The sequence below is a fragment of the Aquarana catesbeiana genome, linkage group LG13 (assembly GCF_042186555.1).
Source record: "Aquarana catesbeiana isolate 2022-GZ linkage group LG13, ASM4218655v1, whole genome shotgun sequence".
Lineage (NCBI taxonomy): Eukaryota > Metazoa > Chordata > Amphibia > Anura > Ranidae > Aquarana > Aquarana catesbeiana.
The window spans coordinates 187,409,571-187,426,492 of NC_133336.1; the positions used below are offsets into that span (position 1 = coordinate 187,409,571).

At 45.6% G+C, this 16,922-nt stretch overlaps 1 protein-coding gene across 2 annotated transcripts in view; it reads left to right on the forward strand.

The window, feature by feature from the left end:
- OTUD7B (OTU deubiquitinase 7B) overlaps nucleotides 1–16,922 on the forward strand; it is a 155,215-nt gene that overhangs the window by 95,390 nt on the left and 42,903 nt on the right. For both annotated transcript variants that reach the window (XR_012237055.1, XM_073609145.1), the window contains exons 2-3: nucleotides 8,523–8,684; nucleotides 11,620–11,835. Coding sequence is in view for 1 of the 2 variants with exons in the window: in XM_073609145.1 (XP_073465246.1) it covers nucleotides 8,523–8,684; nucleotides 11,620–11,835 (378 nt within the window). In the remaining variant the exon portion in view is untranslated. The remainder of the gene's footprint in view (nucleotides 1–8,522; nucleotides 8,685–11,619; nucleotides 11,836–16,922) is intronic.

Here is a 16,922-nt window from a genome sequence, read left to right on the forward strand (position 1 = left end):
GTTGTTTTTTTTATTATTAATAATACATTTTTTTCAAGGTTAGAGGTTAATATTTATTAATGTATTACATATTATTCATTATGATTTTTATTGGTGTATTTATATTACATTTATTCATATATTATTACTATTTTATTTTTTACTTTTTTTCATTTGAGCAGCAAATCGTGCAAAAAAAAAAAAAAGCGTGAGTGGCGCGTTTCCATTCATTTCTATAGGAATACAAACGCGCCCAAATCTGCCCGATTCGAGCGACACAAAAAGCTCCAGAACTTGTTTGCGTTTCAGGCGTTTGGCTCAAGGTGACTTGGAGTGGAGATGTGAACCATCTCCGTAGAGAAAAATCGTTTTTTTTTCTCCTCCAGCCTTTTTGAGCTTCAAGCAGATAATTGCTCGGGTGTGAATGGGGCCTTAGAGCATGCTTACACTAGTGGCAAGGGCTGACACTCCTCTATAAAGCGACCCACGCTTGGATCGCTTTTCAGAGGCATTCGACATGTGGTGATCTCATCTCCTCACCGCCTGTTTTAACCCTCTATATGCCAAAGCCGCATGCATTGAAGGCGGTTGCAGAGCGACCCCCTATGACTTGAAAGGGGTGCACCTGTATCGTATCGGTGCAGATGCTAAGCATTTGCACAAGTACTTATGCAAATGCTCTGATACCTGAAACTGTTGCTTTTTGCGGTGTAATTTGAGTCCATATGAAATGAATGGGCTTGAACAGGAATGTGGTGCGACTCCTGTCTGAATCGCATGCAGTTTCCCACAAAGCTCCTGTGTTGCTTTTGTGGTGCCATTAAGAAATAATTGCATCGCAAATGCATCCTACTGCGATTCTGGAATCGATAACAAAACGGTCAGGTGTGAGTGGACTATCGTGCTAAAACTGAAAAGTGAAAAATCTTGGTGAGCGACGTTTTTGAGCGTTTATCAGCATTAGAGCGTTTTTACAGCTGAAAAACGTCTCTCAGAACCCACTGGTCCTGGGTTTTTTTTTTTTTTACAGCTTAAAAACGCCTATGCCATTTGCAGCTCAAAAACGCCTAGGTGGGCATGAAGCCATAGACTAACATAGACAGGCGTTTTTAAGCTGCAAAAAAATGCTCAAAAAAGCGGCTGTAAAAACATCCGTGTGCATGAGGCCTTAAAGCGACACAGTGCCGTTTTGCAAAAAAAATGCCCTGGTCATTAAGGGGGTAAAACCTTCTGGGGCTGAAGTGGTTAATTGAACAAGCTGAAGTTAGAAGTTGATTAGCTGCGCCAGATTTTTGCACTCTCCTGGTTTAGTAAGGCTCCGTTCGCACTAGTGCGAGGAGTTATGTGACTTTGGACACAGTCGCATGACCAGTCGCAGCCTATTGATTTCAATGGCACCTGTTCCAATCTATGCCAGTTAAAGTCCCAGTGACTTTGAAAAGGTTCCTGCTAGAGCTGCACAATTAATCGTTAAAAAAATTGTGATCTCGAGTCAACCCCCTTGACGATCTCTATTGCAGAGGTTGCCGATTCTTTCAACAAGTGGAGAGACTTATCTGCTCACTCAGCTGTCAAAAGAAAACATCCGGGCAGTCTGCCACGTTTTTAACATGAAACATTGTAACTAAGGCTACTTTCACACTGAGGCGCTTTGCAAGCGCTAAAGTGCTAAAAATAGCGCCTGCAAAGCGCCCTGAAAGAGCCGCTCTATTCACTCCAATGTAAAAGCCCCGAGGGCTTTCACGCTGGAGCGGTGCGCTTGCGGGACGGTCAAAGTCCTGTAAGCCGCATCTTTGCAGCGCTATAGGAGCGGTGTATTCACCGCTGCTAAAGGGCCCCTTTCCATTGAAAACAACGGGGCAGCGCTGCAAAGCGCCGCTGCAGCGATGCTTTGCGGGCGGTTTTAACCCTTTTTCGGCCGCTATCGGGGGGTTAAAATTACCCCGCTAGCGGCCGAATAGCGCCGCTAAAACAACGGTAAAGCAGCGCTATAGCGCCGGCGCCTGCCCACCCCAGTGTGAAAGTAGCCTAACTCTTCCTTCTTGGATCAAAGGGATAAACTTCTGAGTGTGAAAAAAAAATCCAGACAGACTGCCAAGTTTTTAAACAAGGTGTAAATGCAGGAAGTTTAACCACTTAAAGTCTAAATCTTTTTCTGACACTTGTTTCTTAAGTTAAAATCAATATTTTTTTGCCAGAAAATTACTTGGAACCCCCAAACATAATATATATATTTTAGCAGAGACCCTAGGACAGTGATGGCGAACCTTGGCACCCCAGATGTTTTGGAACTACATTTCCCATGATGCTCCACTACACTGCAGAGTGCATGAGCATCATGGGAAATGTAGTTCCAAAACATCTGGGGTGCCAAGGTTCGCCATCACTGACCTAGGGAATAAAATGTCAATTGCTGCAATATTTTATGTCGCACTGTATTTGCCCAGCGGTCTTTCAGACGCAATTTTTTGGGAAAAAATACACTTCAATTAATTTAAAAAAAAATAAAAAAAAAAAGTAAATTTAGCCCATTTTTTGTGTTTTTGTTTTAATGTGAAAGATGATGTTACACCACAAGAATCGTGATCTATCTTCTCAGCAAAAAAATAGTGATTCTCATTTTAGCCAGAATTGTGCAGCTCTAGTTCCTGCACTACTTTAAATCAACCTTCTTGCGAAAAATCGCACAACTTTGGAGTTGCACCATTGTGAACCAAGACTAAATCGCCCCTATTAATGACTGCGTATTTTTTTTTTTTTTAGTGCCCTAGTGTTGATTCTAGAGGAGCGTGCATAATATACGGGGGTATAAGAATTCATAAAGACCTGTCTTTTTTTTTTTTTTTTTTTTCCCCCCATAACCTTATCAACCTATGTATGGTTAAAGCAGTATTAAACCCAAGAGCAAAATTACCTTGCAACTTATCTTTTTTTTTTTTTTTTTTTTTTTTTTTTAATAGATGTGATGGCTGAATGAATTTTTGTATTTTTAGGCTTTTGTTCTATTTTCACCTGATGATCCGGTCATTGAGTGTTTTTCAAAAGAACAAGCTTGCCTGCAGATGTATTAGTTACAGAGATAAGACAAAACGTTTAACTCTAGGAGGGGTGCATATAGTGATCAGCTTTTATTTGTGTAAAACCTTTATTCCAAAGGGGGGGGGGGGGCAATTTGCTGGCATTTGGCTTCAATGTGTTAGTGTATTTAAATCTGCTATCATATCCAACACTCCCCTGCCCCCCCCAGACTGACAATGCTGCTGTCTAAAGTGCCCCCTGTGCTCCTTCAACCAGAGTGTGGGGGGTGGGGTGCTCTAATGCAGGAGGTGTGATAATGTGTTACTATACCCACAACAGTGATCAAATCAGTGTCTATATGCAGTAAAGCATGCTTGTTATACTCACTATGGAACCTCAGGGGTTAATCCTCTGCATTGTGTTTGATTCTGTCTTCTGCCACTGTCCCCAATCCATCTGCTGATAGCACAGAGCCTTGGGGGCACTCTGCACATGCTCAGTTTGGTGTGTATTGCTTTTTTTTTGTTCTGGGAGAGTGCATGTGATGAGCACAGGGCCAATCCGCACTCTACAGACAGAGGCCATGCAGCCTCATAGGACAGTCAGAGCAGAATGAAAACTCCTCCCACATGCTTTAACCAGACATGGATAGAAGTCACAAGACTGCTGTATACTGCTGATGAGAAAAGGTATTTAGCAGTTTATATTTATTAAAATAGTTGCATTTCCATGTTCTGTGTACTGCGGGAGACCAGATAGTGAATGCTGGGTCCTGGGTTTAGTAACACTTTAACTGGCCAGATCACCAGGTGAAAACGGGGGGGGAAGCATAAAAAAGAAAACGAATGCAGCCGCCACATCTAATGATTGGTAAGCTGCAATATAATACATTTTTTGGTTTCGGGTTTATGACCGCTGTAACAGTTCACTGCAAGTAAACGTCTTTTGATGGTCGGTAATATGACAAAGCTCTGACTTGTCTCCATTGGTCGCCTAGCTGTGGCCGGTAACTTTTCCTGTCCATGATGTAGGACCTTCACCACCGTCCTTTTGTATGTGAACAGCTTATCTGGCCTACAGCAGACCTCATTAGTGTTCCTTTTATTTATGTGCTGAGCGATGACCTCATCACTTGGCGAGCAGCGAACACGTTGGGACTTTCCAACAAGTCCAGATGGGAGGTGAGACTAAATAAAGACGCAGTGTAAGGAGCGAGACATGTAGCCTGGTAACACAAGAAGATGCCATAGCAGTCTGGCTCTGCAGTCATCGCTACTGTACATATTTCTTCCACCGGCTGGCCGAGGGATTGGATTCACATTGCAGCTGCATTGTACAGGGAAACCCTCCAGGTGAAGGAATTATCTATTATAGAGGATGTGTCCCATGCAGCTGATTGCCAAGGGTTCCTGGCTTGGGCCTGGCATCAGCCAGCTGATATATTTAGGACCCTATCATGCATTTTTAGTGCGTCATACGGACCCTAGAAAAAGGTGCTTTATCCCTTTTAGGTGTTTCCTGTCTCCATTTTCTGGGTTGTCTCCATGTTTGTTTGAAATGAGGACAAGCGACTTGGAAAACGCACTCCTTAGAATATATTTTTAGTGTGTGTTTCTGTGCATTGTCCATGCGTTGTCATTGTCTATAATGGCTCCTTATTGCAAAAAGGCATAAAAGATGCAGCAAGCGGGATTTGTAAAAAAAAATCAACATTTGAATCAAGTCTATTTAAATCACAATTGTCATCTCTGACCCGCTGTTGGCTCCTCCTCTGACCCGCTGTTGGCTCCTCCTCTGGCCCGCTGTTGGCTCCTCCTCTGACCCGCTGTTGGCTCCTCCTCTGACCCGCTGTTGGCTCCTCCTCTGGCCCGCTGTTGGCTCTTCCTCTGGCCCGCTGTTGGCTCTTCCTCTGGCCCGCTGTTGGCTCTTCCTCTGGCCCGCTGTTGGCTCTTCCTCTGGCCCGCTGTTGGCTCTTCCTCTGGCCCGCTGTTGGCTCTTCCTCTGACCCGCTGTTGGCTCTTCCTCTGGCCCGCTGTTGGCTCTTCCTCTGGCCCGCTGTTGGCTCTTCCTCTGGCCCGCTGTTGGCTCTTCCTCTGGCCCGCTGTTGGCTCTTCCTCTGGCCCGCTGTTGGCTCTTCCTCTGGCCCGCTGTTGGCTCTTCCTCTGGCCCGCTGTTGGCTCTTCCTCTGGCCCGCTGTTGGCTCTTCCTCTGGCCCGCTGTTGGCTCTTCCTCTGGCCCGCTGTTGGCTCTTCCTCTGGCCCGCTGTTGGCTCTTCCTCTGGCCCGCTGTTGGCTCTTCCTCTGGCCCGCTGTTGGCTCTTCCTCTGGCCCGCTGTTGGCTCTTCCTCTGACCCGCTGTTGGCTCTTCCTCTGACCCGCTGTTGGCTCTTCCTCTGACCCGCTGTTGGCTCCTCCTCTGACCCGCTGTTGGCTCCTCCTCTGACCCGCTGTTGGCTCCTCCTCTGACCCGCTGTTGGCTCCCCTTCTATGGGGTTAATAAGGGGATAAACAGAGGAACATTTGCTCATCCCATTGATCTGCAGATGAAGAAACTGAAAGATACAAAATGAAACAATGTTTCTTTTTATTTTAGTGTTTCAGCACTGAGCAATGTTGTTAATAAACATTGCCAGGTGCTGGGTTTTTTTTTGACAGCTCCAATTACCGGACTTCTTTAACACTTCAGCTGTCAACAGAGGAGACCCACTGACAGTTCAAAGAACCGAGCCTGAAAGTATCGGTGCATTTGCACGAGTAACGATACTTGTGAAAATACTCGGTATCGGCGCAACCCTAACAGGAAGTAAATGCTACGTCAATCATCTGCCCTTACTCAGAATGGCCACTGCCAGAAATGCTAGGAAGGGTATTTTTTATTAATTTCTCAGCCAAGTAAAGCATGGAGACATGGATGGATGGAGGACTTTGCTTTTAATACTAAAAATAATGAAATGGTATTTTTGGTTTGTGACTCTCAGATGCAATGTAGCTGCCATGGCAGTCAGGGAGTATGTTTACATTTTGTTGGGCCAACTGTGGCCAACTTCAGGTGGAGAGGATTTAAAGCCACGTATATACTTGTATACAGTGGGTAGTCTGGAAGTGGTTGTAAACCTCAGACATGAAATATGAACAAGGCATATGCCTTTATAGTGTGTACTTGTCTCAATCCAGAGCACTAAGTGTCACTTCTGTCTGCTGCCTCCTTCCTCTGCTATCAGTATGAGTCATTTCTGACAGGTTTTCCTGACACCAAGAGAAAAAAGGTGACAGGGGAGGGACTTCCAGCTGATTGACAGCCTCAGCTCTGTTCCTGTGTGCTGTGTGTGAGGGGGGTGTGGGGGGGTGTCTCTTCCCTCCAATCAACTGTCCAATCAAATCTCTTAGCTCTCCTGAGCTCTGCAGAGTGCAACTTCATCTCTTCGCCCCCCCTTTTTTTTTCTGACAGACAAGCTTTATAAATTCTGGACTTTGAATGGCTGTAGAGAAGAGAGAACTGCAGATAAACGGGTACAACTTGTATAGGAGGATTTGTTTCATCTGTATCGCCTGAGGCCAGTCCCTTCACTTGGTACATGGAAGGGTTTACAAGCACTTTAAATACGGTATGGGTTTTCTGGAGATCTCTTTTATTTGTCTGGCAGTGAGTGGCACAACACTGCAGGTAACAATAGTCAGTTGTCACTGACAGGCTCCGTCTTCCTCCGTTCTGACAAGAGCTGCAAATGAGTTTGTTTTCAGATAATATTAATCAGGCGGTGTCATTGCTGTGAGATCTAATCATGGAGCGATTCCTTCATCTACTGATGATAAACACGGGCGACTGAAGTGCCAGAACAGAAGGCAAGGCTGTCGGTGACACCATGGGGAATGGATTCTAGAAGTGATAGGTCCGGTCCTTCGTTTTTAGATATAAATGTGAGTTCAGGTTTTGAAGGATAATCGCTGTGTTAAAAACAAGACGCCACTTTAATAGATCCGAGCAAATGCAGCAGGTTTGCAGCTAAAAAACCTTTTAGCTATAAAGCAGAACTGCGGGCAGGAATATTATGTATTACATTAAAGGTTTATTTGTTACCTTAGAGCAGGGGTGTCGAAGTCAATTTCATCGCGGGCCGCGTCAGCATTATGATTGTCCTCAAAAGGGCCGGTTGTATCTGTAAGATTAGATGTCCAGCGCATCCCCTCCCCTTACATTGGATGTCAAGAGCCACCCCACCATCAGAAGTTGAGTCTCCTACTCTCTCTAACATCACAGTTCACCCCCCTTTCCTTATGCTGCTGCTGGGAAGAGGCTGGATGCATTGCTTGAAAGCAGAAAGTAGGGGTCTGGAGGAGGACCAGAGGAGGGCTGGAGCTCTCCTGCAGCTGCAGGAGAGGTGTGAGGGCCACATGATGTGGCCTGGAGGGCCGGATTCGGCCCACGGGCCTTGTGTTTGACACCTGGGCCTTAGTGCATAAATGTTCCTGTTGTGTTTATAGATCAGGGGTCTCCAAATGTTCTAAGCAAAGGGCCAGTTTAATGTCCTTTAGGGGGGCCTGACTGTGGCCAGTGGGAGGAGAAAATGTCCTGGCATCAGTGGGATCAAACAATGCTCTATGGTATGATTGGTATTGGGGGAGGGGGGGAAGAGAAGAGGGCCCCGTTGTTGGTATCAGTGGGAGGGATGGTGCCCCATTGTTGGTATCAGTGGGAGGGATGGTGCCCCATGGTTGGTATCGGTGGGAGGGATGGTGCCCCATGGTTGGTATCGGTGGGAGGGATGGTGCCCAATGGTTGGTATCGGTGGGAGGGATGGTGCCCCATGGTTGGTATCGGTGGGAGGGATGGTGCCCCATGGTTGGTATCGGTGGGAGGGATGGTGCCCCATGGTTGGTATCGGTGGGAGGGATGGTGCCCCATGGTTGGTATCGGTGGGAGGGATGGTGCCCCATGGTTGGTATCGGTGGGAGGGATGGTGCCCCATGGTTGGTATCGGTGGGAGGGATGGTGCCCCATGGTTGGTATCGGTGGGAGGGATGGTGCCCCATGGTTGGTATCGGTGGGAGGGATGTTGCCCCATCGTTGGTGTTGGTGGGAGGGCTAGTGCCCCATTGTCAGTGGCAGGAACTATGCCCCATCATTGGTGTCAGTGGGGGGAATAATGCCCCAAGGGCAGGATAAAAGCAAGCAAAGGGTCACAGTTTGGAGAGCACTGTTCTAGAGTAAAGCCAGCGTAATCCAAGTGGAATCGGTGATCAGGTGATCAGTCTCCAGTGTTGGAGGCCGATGGCCACTGGTTGGGTATTATCCTCCTAGTAGGTTCTACGAATGCTGAGTGGTGACCTAATTGTTTGTTTTTCCTTTTTTCCCTTTTGTATTGAAACAGAATCCACATTAGGTGTGCACTTTTTTGAATAGTTGGGCCAAATGTTTTAGAATATAAACCCACCAACAAAATGGCTTCCCAGATGTTTGTAGGGGACATAGTTAGCAAACATAAAAATCCTAGATTCTAACGATATACATTTTTGCTCTCATCTTAGGTAAGAAATGGGACTTCAGTGCAGCAGCCAATGACTACGATCAGCTACGGCAGCCACATGCTGGCGGCCCAGCCCAAAACTTCAACGATCCGCGAAGTTACAAACTCCAAGACGCAGCCCGACCCATGAGGCCAGCACTGCAGCGGCAAGATGATATACAAGGTGAAATTGTTTGTTTTGTTTTTTTTACCTAGAATTTATTTTTCTTTGTTCTTTGATGGACACAGCTCTTCTGTTTCTTGGCCCATAGGGTTTATAGTGGAACCTACTCCTGTGCTACGAACCCCTGGGGCAGGCACCCCAACGCATCTAGGCAACAGGCACTACATTCTCATTTTAAATGAGCTGCCTTACACAGTGCCCCTTAAGATTTCATGCCCATGGCTGTATAGCATACAGTATGTCTGGACATTCTTTGCCGGGATTGCTAGGTGATGCTAGTCGGCCTGTACAAATCAATGGCAGGGGGTGGCTGATGCAAATATGTCAATCCTGAGCAGCTACATGAGTATAAAGGGGAGGACCCAGGGAAAGCGGCTTTCTATGGGGGGGCACTTGATGAAAAGGAGGGGCTTGGAGCGCTGACAGAGCAGGTAAGACCCCTTTCACACTCGAGGTGTTTTTCAGGTGCTTTAGGTCTTAAAATAGCACCTGTAAAGCAGCCTCATCTGCAATCCCAATGTGAAAACCCGAGTGCTTTCACACTGGGGCGCCGCGCTGGCAGGACGCAAAAAAAAAGTCCTGCAAGTACCTTGAGGCGCTTTAGGAGCTGATCAAAATTAATGGTCCGTAGCGCTTTGCGGGCGTTTTTAACCCTTTATTCGGCCACTAGTGGGGGTGAAAAGCGAAGCAAAAACGACAGTAAAGCACCGGTAAAACGAACAGAGCTTTACCACCGACGCCTGTGCACTGGCAGTGTGAAAGGGCTCTAAGTAGAACATGTTTGTTGTTTGTATTGAAAAAAAAGTTTTACAACCACTTTGAACACAAAAAGGTGTGTGCTGCAGCCTGGTGCGTTGTGCAATGAATCGGCCCTGACTTTCCCTCCCTTTGTCCAAGTTTGACAGGAGCTCAAAGTATTCATTTTTCATAAGCTTGTAATCCTTTAAGAATGAATTTCAGTCTCTGAATAAGCCCTGCTGTGATTGGTTCTCTTTTACAAATGAACGGCATGAGTGAAAAACATTTTACGGCTTTGTTTGTTTGAGCGCTGTGTAAACTTGGAGTAAGTTAAAAATAGAAGGTATAGAATACACAGACAGGCCTTCCACTGACAGCAGGTGAGGACAAGAAATGTCAGTTCATAGAGCTCCTCTAATAACAGTTTATACGCACTCTGACACTTACGTCCCGTTGAAAGGTCCATCACATAAAGCCTGCAACTTTCTCCAGTGCTGTAATCCAGTGCATTTAAAAGATGACAAGAATTCCAGTCCCCATAAATGATCTTTTATGATTGAAAACATGTATAGCATTGGGTAGATAACGAGACATTCCAGGTTTATATGCCGCAATAAAAGGTATTATGCAATCAGAGGGATTTAAAGTGGTAAGTAAACCCCCTCCTATCGTTTTCAGCCAAGGAAGCTGCAATCTTTGCCTCTTTAATCTACAACTGACATGATGCTGCACATGTGATCAGTTATTGTACCATCCTATGGATGGTTTGACAGCTTGGTTGAGAGCACAACCAATGGGAGTGTTACATTTCCGGCACATGCTGGCAATTAAACTGTTTTATGGATGGGTTTACTTCCGCTTTAAGGGCTCATTTACACTTTCTTCGGCTTCAACAAGATTTCAGACACGCTTTGTTAAAGCTCTCTGAACGCCAGTCAAAGCTCCCCTCACTAAATAAAATGGTTAGCTTACAGTCCTGTTTATACCTTGCTTTTGCTTTGCTTCAAAAATTATACCCCATGTAGCTTTAGTTGTTCTTCAAAGCCTCCATAGAAGTCTATTGCAAAGCAAGCTTTAAGCCCCACCGAAGCCTCGTAAACAGAACTGTAAACTAACCATTTTATTTAGTGACAGGACCTTTGACTGGTGTTCAGAGAGCTTTAACAAAGCGTGTCCGAAGCCTTGTTTTGAAGCAAGTGTAAACTAAGAGCTCTTGCCCTCATCTCAATGATGCAGTGCGGTAGTAGCAAGAATGCCTTCCATTTTGGACTTTAACCACTTCATCTCCGGGAAGATTTACCCCCCTTCATGACCAGGCCATTTTCTGCGATGCAGCACTGCATTACTTCAACTGACAATTGTGTGGTGGTACGATACTGTACTCAAATAAAATTCTCCTTTTTTTCCCCACAAATAGAGCTTTCTTATGGTGGTATTTGATCACATCTGCGGTTTTTATTTTTTGCGTGATTGTAAAGGTTCAGTTTTTTTTTTTTTAAACAAACGTGTCATACTTGCCTCCACTGTGAATTTGGTTTTGCACAGAGTGGCCCAGATCGTCCTCTTCTGGGGTCCCTCCACGGCGCTCCTGGCTCCTCCTCTTCTTGAGTGCCCCGCTGGAGAAGCGCTCTGACAGGACACCCGTACGGGCGCACTCCCGTGTCCTGCTGCTGCATCTGTTGACACAGAAAGCAGGACTCGGCCCAGCCCCTGTCATCATTGGATTTGATTGACAGCAGCGGGAGCCAATGGCAGCGTTGCTATCAATTTATCCAATCAGGACACCGGCTAGAGCTGGTGTGCTCGTTCACGTTGCGGGTATTACGGGGCTCAGGTAAGTATAAGTGGGACTCGGGGGTGCTGCTGCAGTAAAGGTTCTTCACTTTAATGCATACAATGCATAATGGTGAGGGTTTACAACCCCTTTTAAGTATATAAAAAAAAAAAAATACACCTGAAGCGGTTATTGGGGGTCAGGGGGCTGAGCCCTGAGTTGGCCTTTTGTGTAACGGAGGCACCCCGCATTTAAGTCTGTGAATAAAGGTTTTATTTAAGTAATAACATGATGTAAAAGATCAGTTAACTTTTTTTAGACTTTTAATGTACCAAAAACTGTAATATTCTCTCTTTATAATACGGCTGCCTTCCTCCTCTGTCTGCAGTCATTTTTACATATTTTTCCCCTTCTGTCCTGCAGAGAAACGCCTGTCCCGAGGCATCTCCCACGCCAGCTCCTCCATCGTTTCCTTGGCTCGATCGCATGTCTCCAGCAACGGCAGTAATGAGCACCCACTGGAAACACCGGTGTGCACCTTCCAGCTGCCAGACCTGACGGTATACAGCGATGACTTCCGCAGCTTCATCGAGCGGGATCTCATTGAGCAGTCCATGCTGGTCGCCTTGGAGCATGCCGGTGAGTTATTTCCTGATCATCTATAGGGCAGGTGGATCAATACAGTTTGTTTTTCCTTGTTAAATACACAGATGATGTACTATAGACTTCCCCATATGCCAAATTCCTTTTTTTTTTTTTCTGCTCCTGTGTTCTGACTTCCTGTTAGGTGTTCATTCTCCATGGTCCCACTCTATGTAGGAACATAGTAACCAGAGATGGACTGTGGGATTTGTAATGTACATAAAGCAGTACACATGATCTTGGCTAATGTGCACCGATCATTCCAAACACAAGGAAGGGGAAAAGGGGAGGTTGGGGAGCTCACAGAGGAACAGAACAATGAGGCAGAAAAACACAGTAAGAAACTGTTTTATGAAAAATAGATTGCAGGGCCCTTAAACCGGATTTCCATCCAAAAATGGAACTTCTGGTTTTCGGAATCCCCCGCCCCCGGTGTCACATTTGGCACCTTTCAGGGGGGAAGGGAGAGCATATACCTGTATAATACAGGTATTTGCTCCCACTTCTGGGCATAGATAGCCTCAGTATCCGCAGATATCTTTACCATATCCGGCACCTCCTCCGTCCCCCCCGCTGTCTTCTGGGAGACACACAGGTCCCAGAAGACATCAGGGACCAGTGGGACCGTGCAGCGCGAGTTGCGCATGCGCAGTAGGGAACCAGGCTGTGAAGCCACAAGGCTTCACTTCCTGATTCCCTTACCGAAGATGTCGGCGCCTCCACCCGAGAGCTTCGGGTGCCGACATCGCTGGCGCCCTGGACAGGTAGGCGTTCATATTTTAAAAGTCAGCAGCTACAGCATTTGTAGCTGCTGACTTTTAAAAAACATAATAAAAAATTTGGCGGAACTCTGCTTTAACCTTCTTCAGGCCAACATAACACATATATGCGGCCTCACTGGACTGGTCTTTTTTTCCGTGGGGCCACATATATGCGTACCTGTCTGCGCTAAGAGCGTGCCGCACAGCATGCTTCCAGCACAGAGACCGGGGGTCTCACCGAGAGCCCCGGGTCCCGTACTAGCGATCAGGGTCTGGAACTCCTGATTCCGGGTCACCTGATCGCTGTGGTAGCTTCTGATTGGCTATCACAGTAATCGTTCACTGTCAAGCCCACCCCTGTGTTTCTCTCTGTGAATGGAGGGGAGAGATGCATTGTATTTTTTTCTCTCTCTCTCTCGTTGTAGTGATAAAAAAAAGTGTGTGGAGAAAAAAAAAATAAAATAAAACAAATAAATAAAATAATAATAATAAAAAATATCTAGGTCAGCTCCAGGGTTAGTGTTTGGGTCAAGCAAGGGTTGGTATATTTTGGGCAGGATTTGAGACCCCTGCTATAGAGGGATATGCTTTGTTCATATTTCATGTCTGAGGTTTACAACCACTTTAACTCCTTCCTGCCTGCACTATAGCCGAAAGACAGCTACAGCGTGGGCTTAAAATGCCGGGAGGGTGTCCATGGACAGTCTCCCATGCTTGCGCTTGCCCCAAGCGACACGCTCTGTAATCGCTGAGTCCTTGGGACCCGGCTGATCAGATTGGGGTAAAGGGCCTATCACAGCAGCCCTTTACAAAGATCAGATGTCAGCCAATGACAGCTGATCATGAAAGTAAACAGAAGCCGGTTATCTGTTTTTTTTTTTTTTTTTTCCTCATGCTATCAGCAAAAGAAGAAATCCGTTAACCGGCTACAGGGACATCGGTCCCCTCAGTGCCCACAAGTGCTGCTAATCAATGCCCGCCAGTGCCGCATCATCAGTGCTTATTAGTGCTCATCAGCGAAGGATAAAAATTCCATGTTTGCAAAATTTTTTATAACAAACTTTTTTTTTTGTGTGTGTTTTTTTTCAAAAATTTTCAGTCTTTTTTTTCATTTACCAAAAAAAAAAATAAACCCAGTGGTGATCAAATACTACCAAAAGAAAGCTCTATTTGTGTGAAATCTCATATGGGTACAGTGTTGCATGACCTCGTAATTGTCATTCAAAGTGTGAGAGCGCTGAAAGCTGAAAATTGACCTGGGCAGGAAGGGGGTGAAAGTGCCCGGTAGGCAAGTGGTAAGTAGTGGATGTGTACGGATTATGTTTGGAGATTAAGGATGTTGTTTAGTGTTACTTTAACATATCAACATTTTTATACTACTTTAGGCAATTGTTTAATGAGGATTTGTCAGAAGCTCTTTACATTCTGTTGCTGAACATAGTTTTTGGTATGTGTTTATACCAGTATTAGTCACTCTTGTTTCTGTTCTCTTTGTACAGAACATGATGGTGCTATGTAAATCAGTCATAATGGTTTATAATTGGGTGCTCCACAAGTAGCCATTGATAGTGGGAGAGGAATTTCAGATATTTCATTTGATAAACAAATCCTCCTTCGCTCGGGAGGGAGTGACTCCCACTGTTGTTCAACCTGCTTTTGGGTAGATGGCAGATTCTTGAAGGATGATGTCACTTCTTTTGTAACCAAAGCAGAGCAACCACTGCTACTGTTTTAATTAGTCAGGCTCCGGAGTCATTAGGCACATACGAGCTAATGAAACCTCCGTTCAACGTTCGTTTTTTTTCTTTTTTTGTTTTTTTTTTTCTTCTTCTTCTGAAATCCTAAATTCTTTTATTGAAGACCCTTTGCAAAAGTTTGTCTTGGATTGGATTTAAAGTACCACTCTGAGCAAAAACGATCTTTCTACCATGCCTCTGACCCATTCTGGCAGGCTTTTTTCCCTCTTACCTGGTGAAGCCAGCCAGCTATACTCACCTGAGTCCCCCTCCCCCCGTCCAGGTTCTTAGCTGGTGCTGGGGACTGCCATAGTTCCTGACACCGCCAGTTCCTCCCCTCTGCTGATGTCGGGCCTCTTCTGGATCCTGAGGGAACCCTCACCACTGGACAGCGAATAGGAAGAGTCCTGCCTGTGTGATATGGACAACCAAAGAAACGATTTTGCTGCCTATTCTGAATGCCTCAATACTTTCCCAATGGAACTAGATCCGTGCTGATGACCAGCACTAAAGAAACAAAGAGCCGGGCGCACCAGCCTAGTGCATTACCAAAATACACAATTTTATTGATGAATGAAAGCAAATATTATACTCCCAAACGATATAGGTAAATAAGCATATCAAGGAACAAGATCAGCTGTCTCCAGATCAGCCAACCATTGTCCTATCACGCAGGAAAGCGTCTTTTTGCATTTCAGAAGGCTTACGCGTTTCAAGGGGTGACCCCTTAGTAAACCACTTTGATGACCAAACGGATGAGCATTTACTAATGGGGGGAATCATGGCTCGGAGAGAGCCAAGCTTGATGTTTGCCAGTGAGTAGTGGGAGCCCACCAAAGTCAAAGTCAAGTGATGTCACCACACACAAATCTAAATTTAAAAAAAAAATTTTATTACAGGTATTTCTATAGTGCAGGCACTTTTTAAGCAGCACTTTATATATATTGTACGCTCACATCGGTCCCCGCCCTAAAGGAGCTTATAATCTAAGTTCCCTATCTCACACACATACTACGGCCAATTTGGATAGGAGCCAATGAACTTACCAGCATGTCTTCCGAGTGTAGGAGGCAACCAGAGTACGCAGGGAATCTCACAAAAGTACAGTGACTACATGCAAACTCCATGCAGGTAGTGTCGAGCAAGATTCTAACTGATAAGAGAGGACACAATCACCTAAGTGCAGCCATTTATTAGTATGAATAAAACTAAAAAAACCTATATGCACTCACTACATCCATTCAGGGGTAGGCATGCATGCAGAGTTTGTCATGCAATAATGTCATGCATGCAGAGTTCGACCAGGAAGCGGCCAGGTATTGGCTACACTTGGTTAGTGGCGCCCTCTCTTTATAATTTTGTGCACTAGGTCATACTCAAGGTTTTGGAACTGAGGAGCTGCAATCATCAAATAGCATTTTGGGCCATTTTTACTAGGTTTATTTACCCCCAAAACTTTTCATGTTTTACCTTTTGACCAATCCTGTTCCTATTATCTGTTGTGTCCAATTTTGCGCCATAGTTATTTATTGTTTATTCGAACTATATAGTAGTAGATCTATACGCTAATCTATATTACACATACTGTATATAAGTATAATCCAGGGGGTACCTAAAGAGGTCACAATTGCAACCCAGCCCCAATGCTCCAGGGGGCCCATGCAGCCTGGATAAGTGGGACGGCGGCATATAGAGGAGCTGAGCCCCACCCTCTTACAGCCGCAGAGTGCCGCCTCTTCCTCCTCTCCCTCCCACAGGCATTCAGCAGCTGCAAGAGGGAGGGGATCAGTTCCTCTATATACCGCTGCCCTCCTATCCAGCTTCTTAATTTCCCCCGGGCTACTGTCCTCCCTCTCGCCCCCCGCAGCTCTGCCAGGTTCCCCCCTCCCCTCTCCATCTGTCGTGATGGAGAGAGGGGAAGGGGCCGGTAAATGTTTAATTTGCCTGCCCCTTCCTTGTCTGAATAAATATTCAGTGATCTGCTGTACCTGATCAATGACTCTGTCCATTCATAACTGAAACACGGTGAACTGTGTTTACTATGCTTCAGTTTGTGAATGAACGGGAAGCTCTGTACAAATCTTTTCCTGTCCATTTGTTCTGTACAGCTGAGGTTGCAGAGATGGAGATTGAGGGCTGCGTCCTCAGTTCTCCTTTCTCGGTCTCAAAAGTGAAACATCAGAGGTCTGTTTAGACCCCTGTTATCTCACAAAAGCCCCCCAACAGGCTCCTAAAAAAATTGTGAAAAAAAATACATCCATCTCTGCATGCCTGTTAATGGTGAGTCTGTACAGCCACGGTGTCTGCCTTGCGTAATATAGGTTGCCTGTATGCAGCTCCAAAAGACATGACTCTTGCATGCCTCGGGCCTTGGTGATGTGAAGGAGCCCAAAGGGAAAGAATGTCTAAAAGGTTTGTCTACCCCCAATCTATGGAGAAAGCAAGAGATGAAGATGGAGAGTGAGAGAGATGGAGATCAATATATCATTTTTTTCTTTTAATGACACAACCTGGAGCCCCTTTGGCTAACTTCCAACTTGCATCATAAGCCGTTGTTGGTTCCATGCGGTCTGAAGTGGCCCATGTG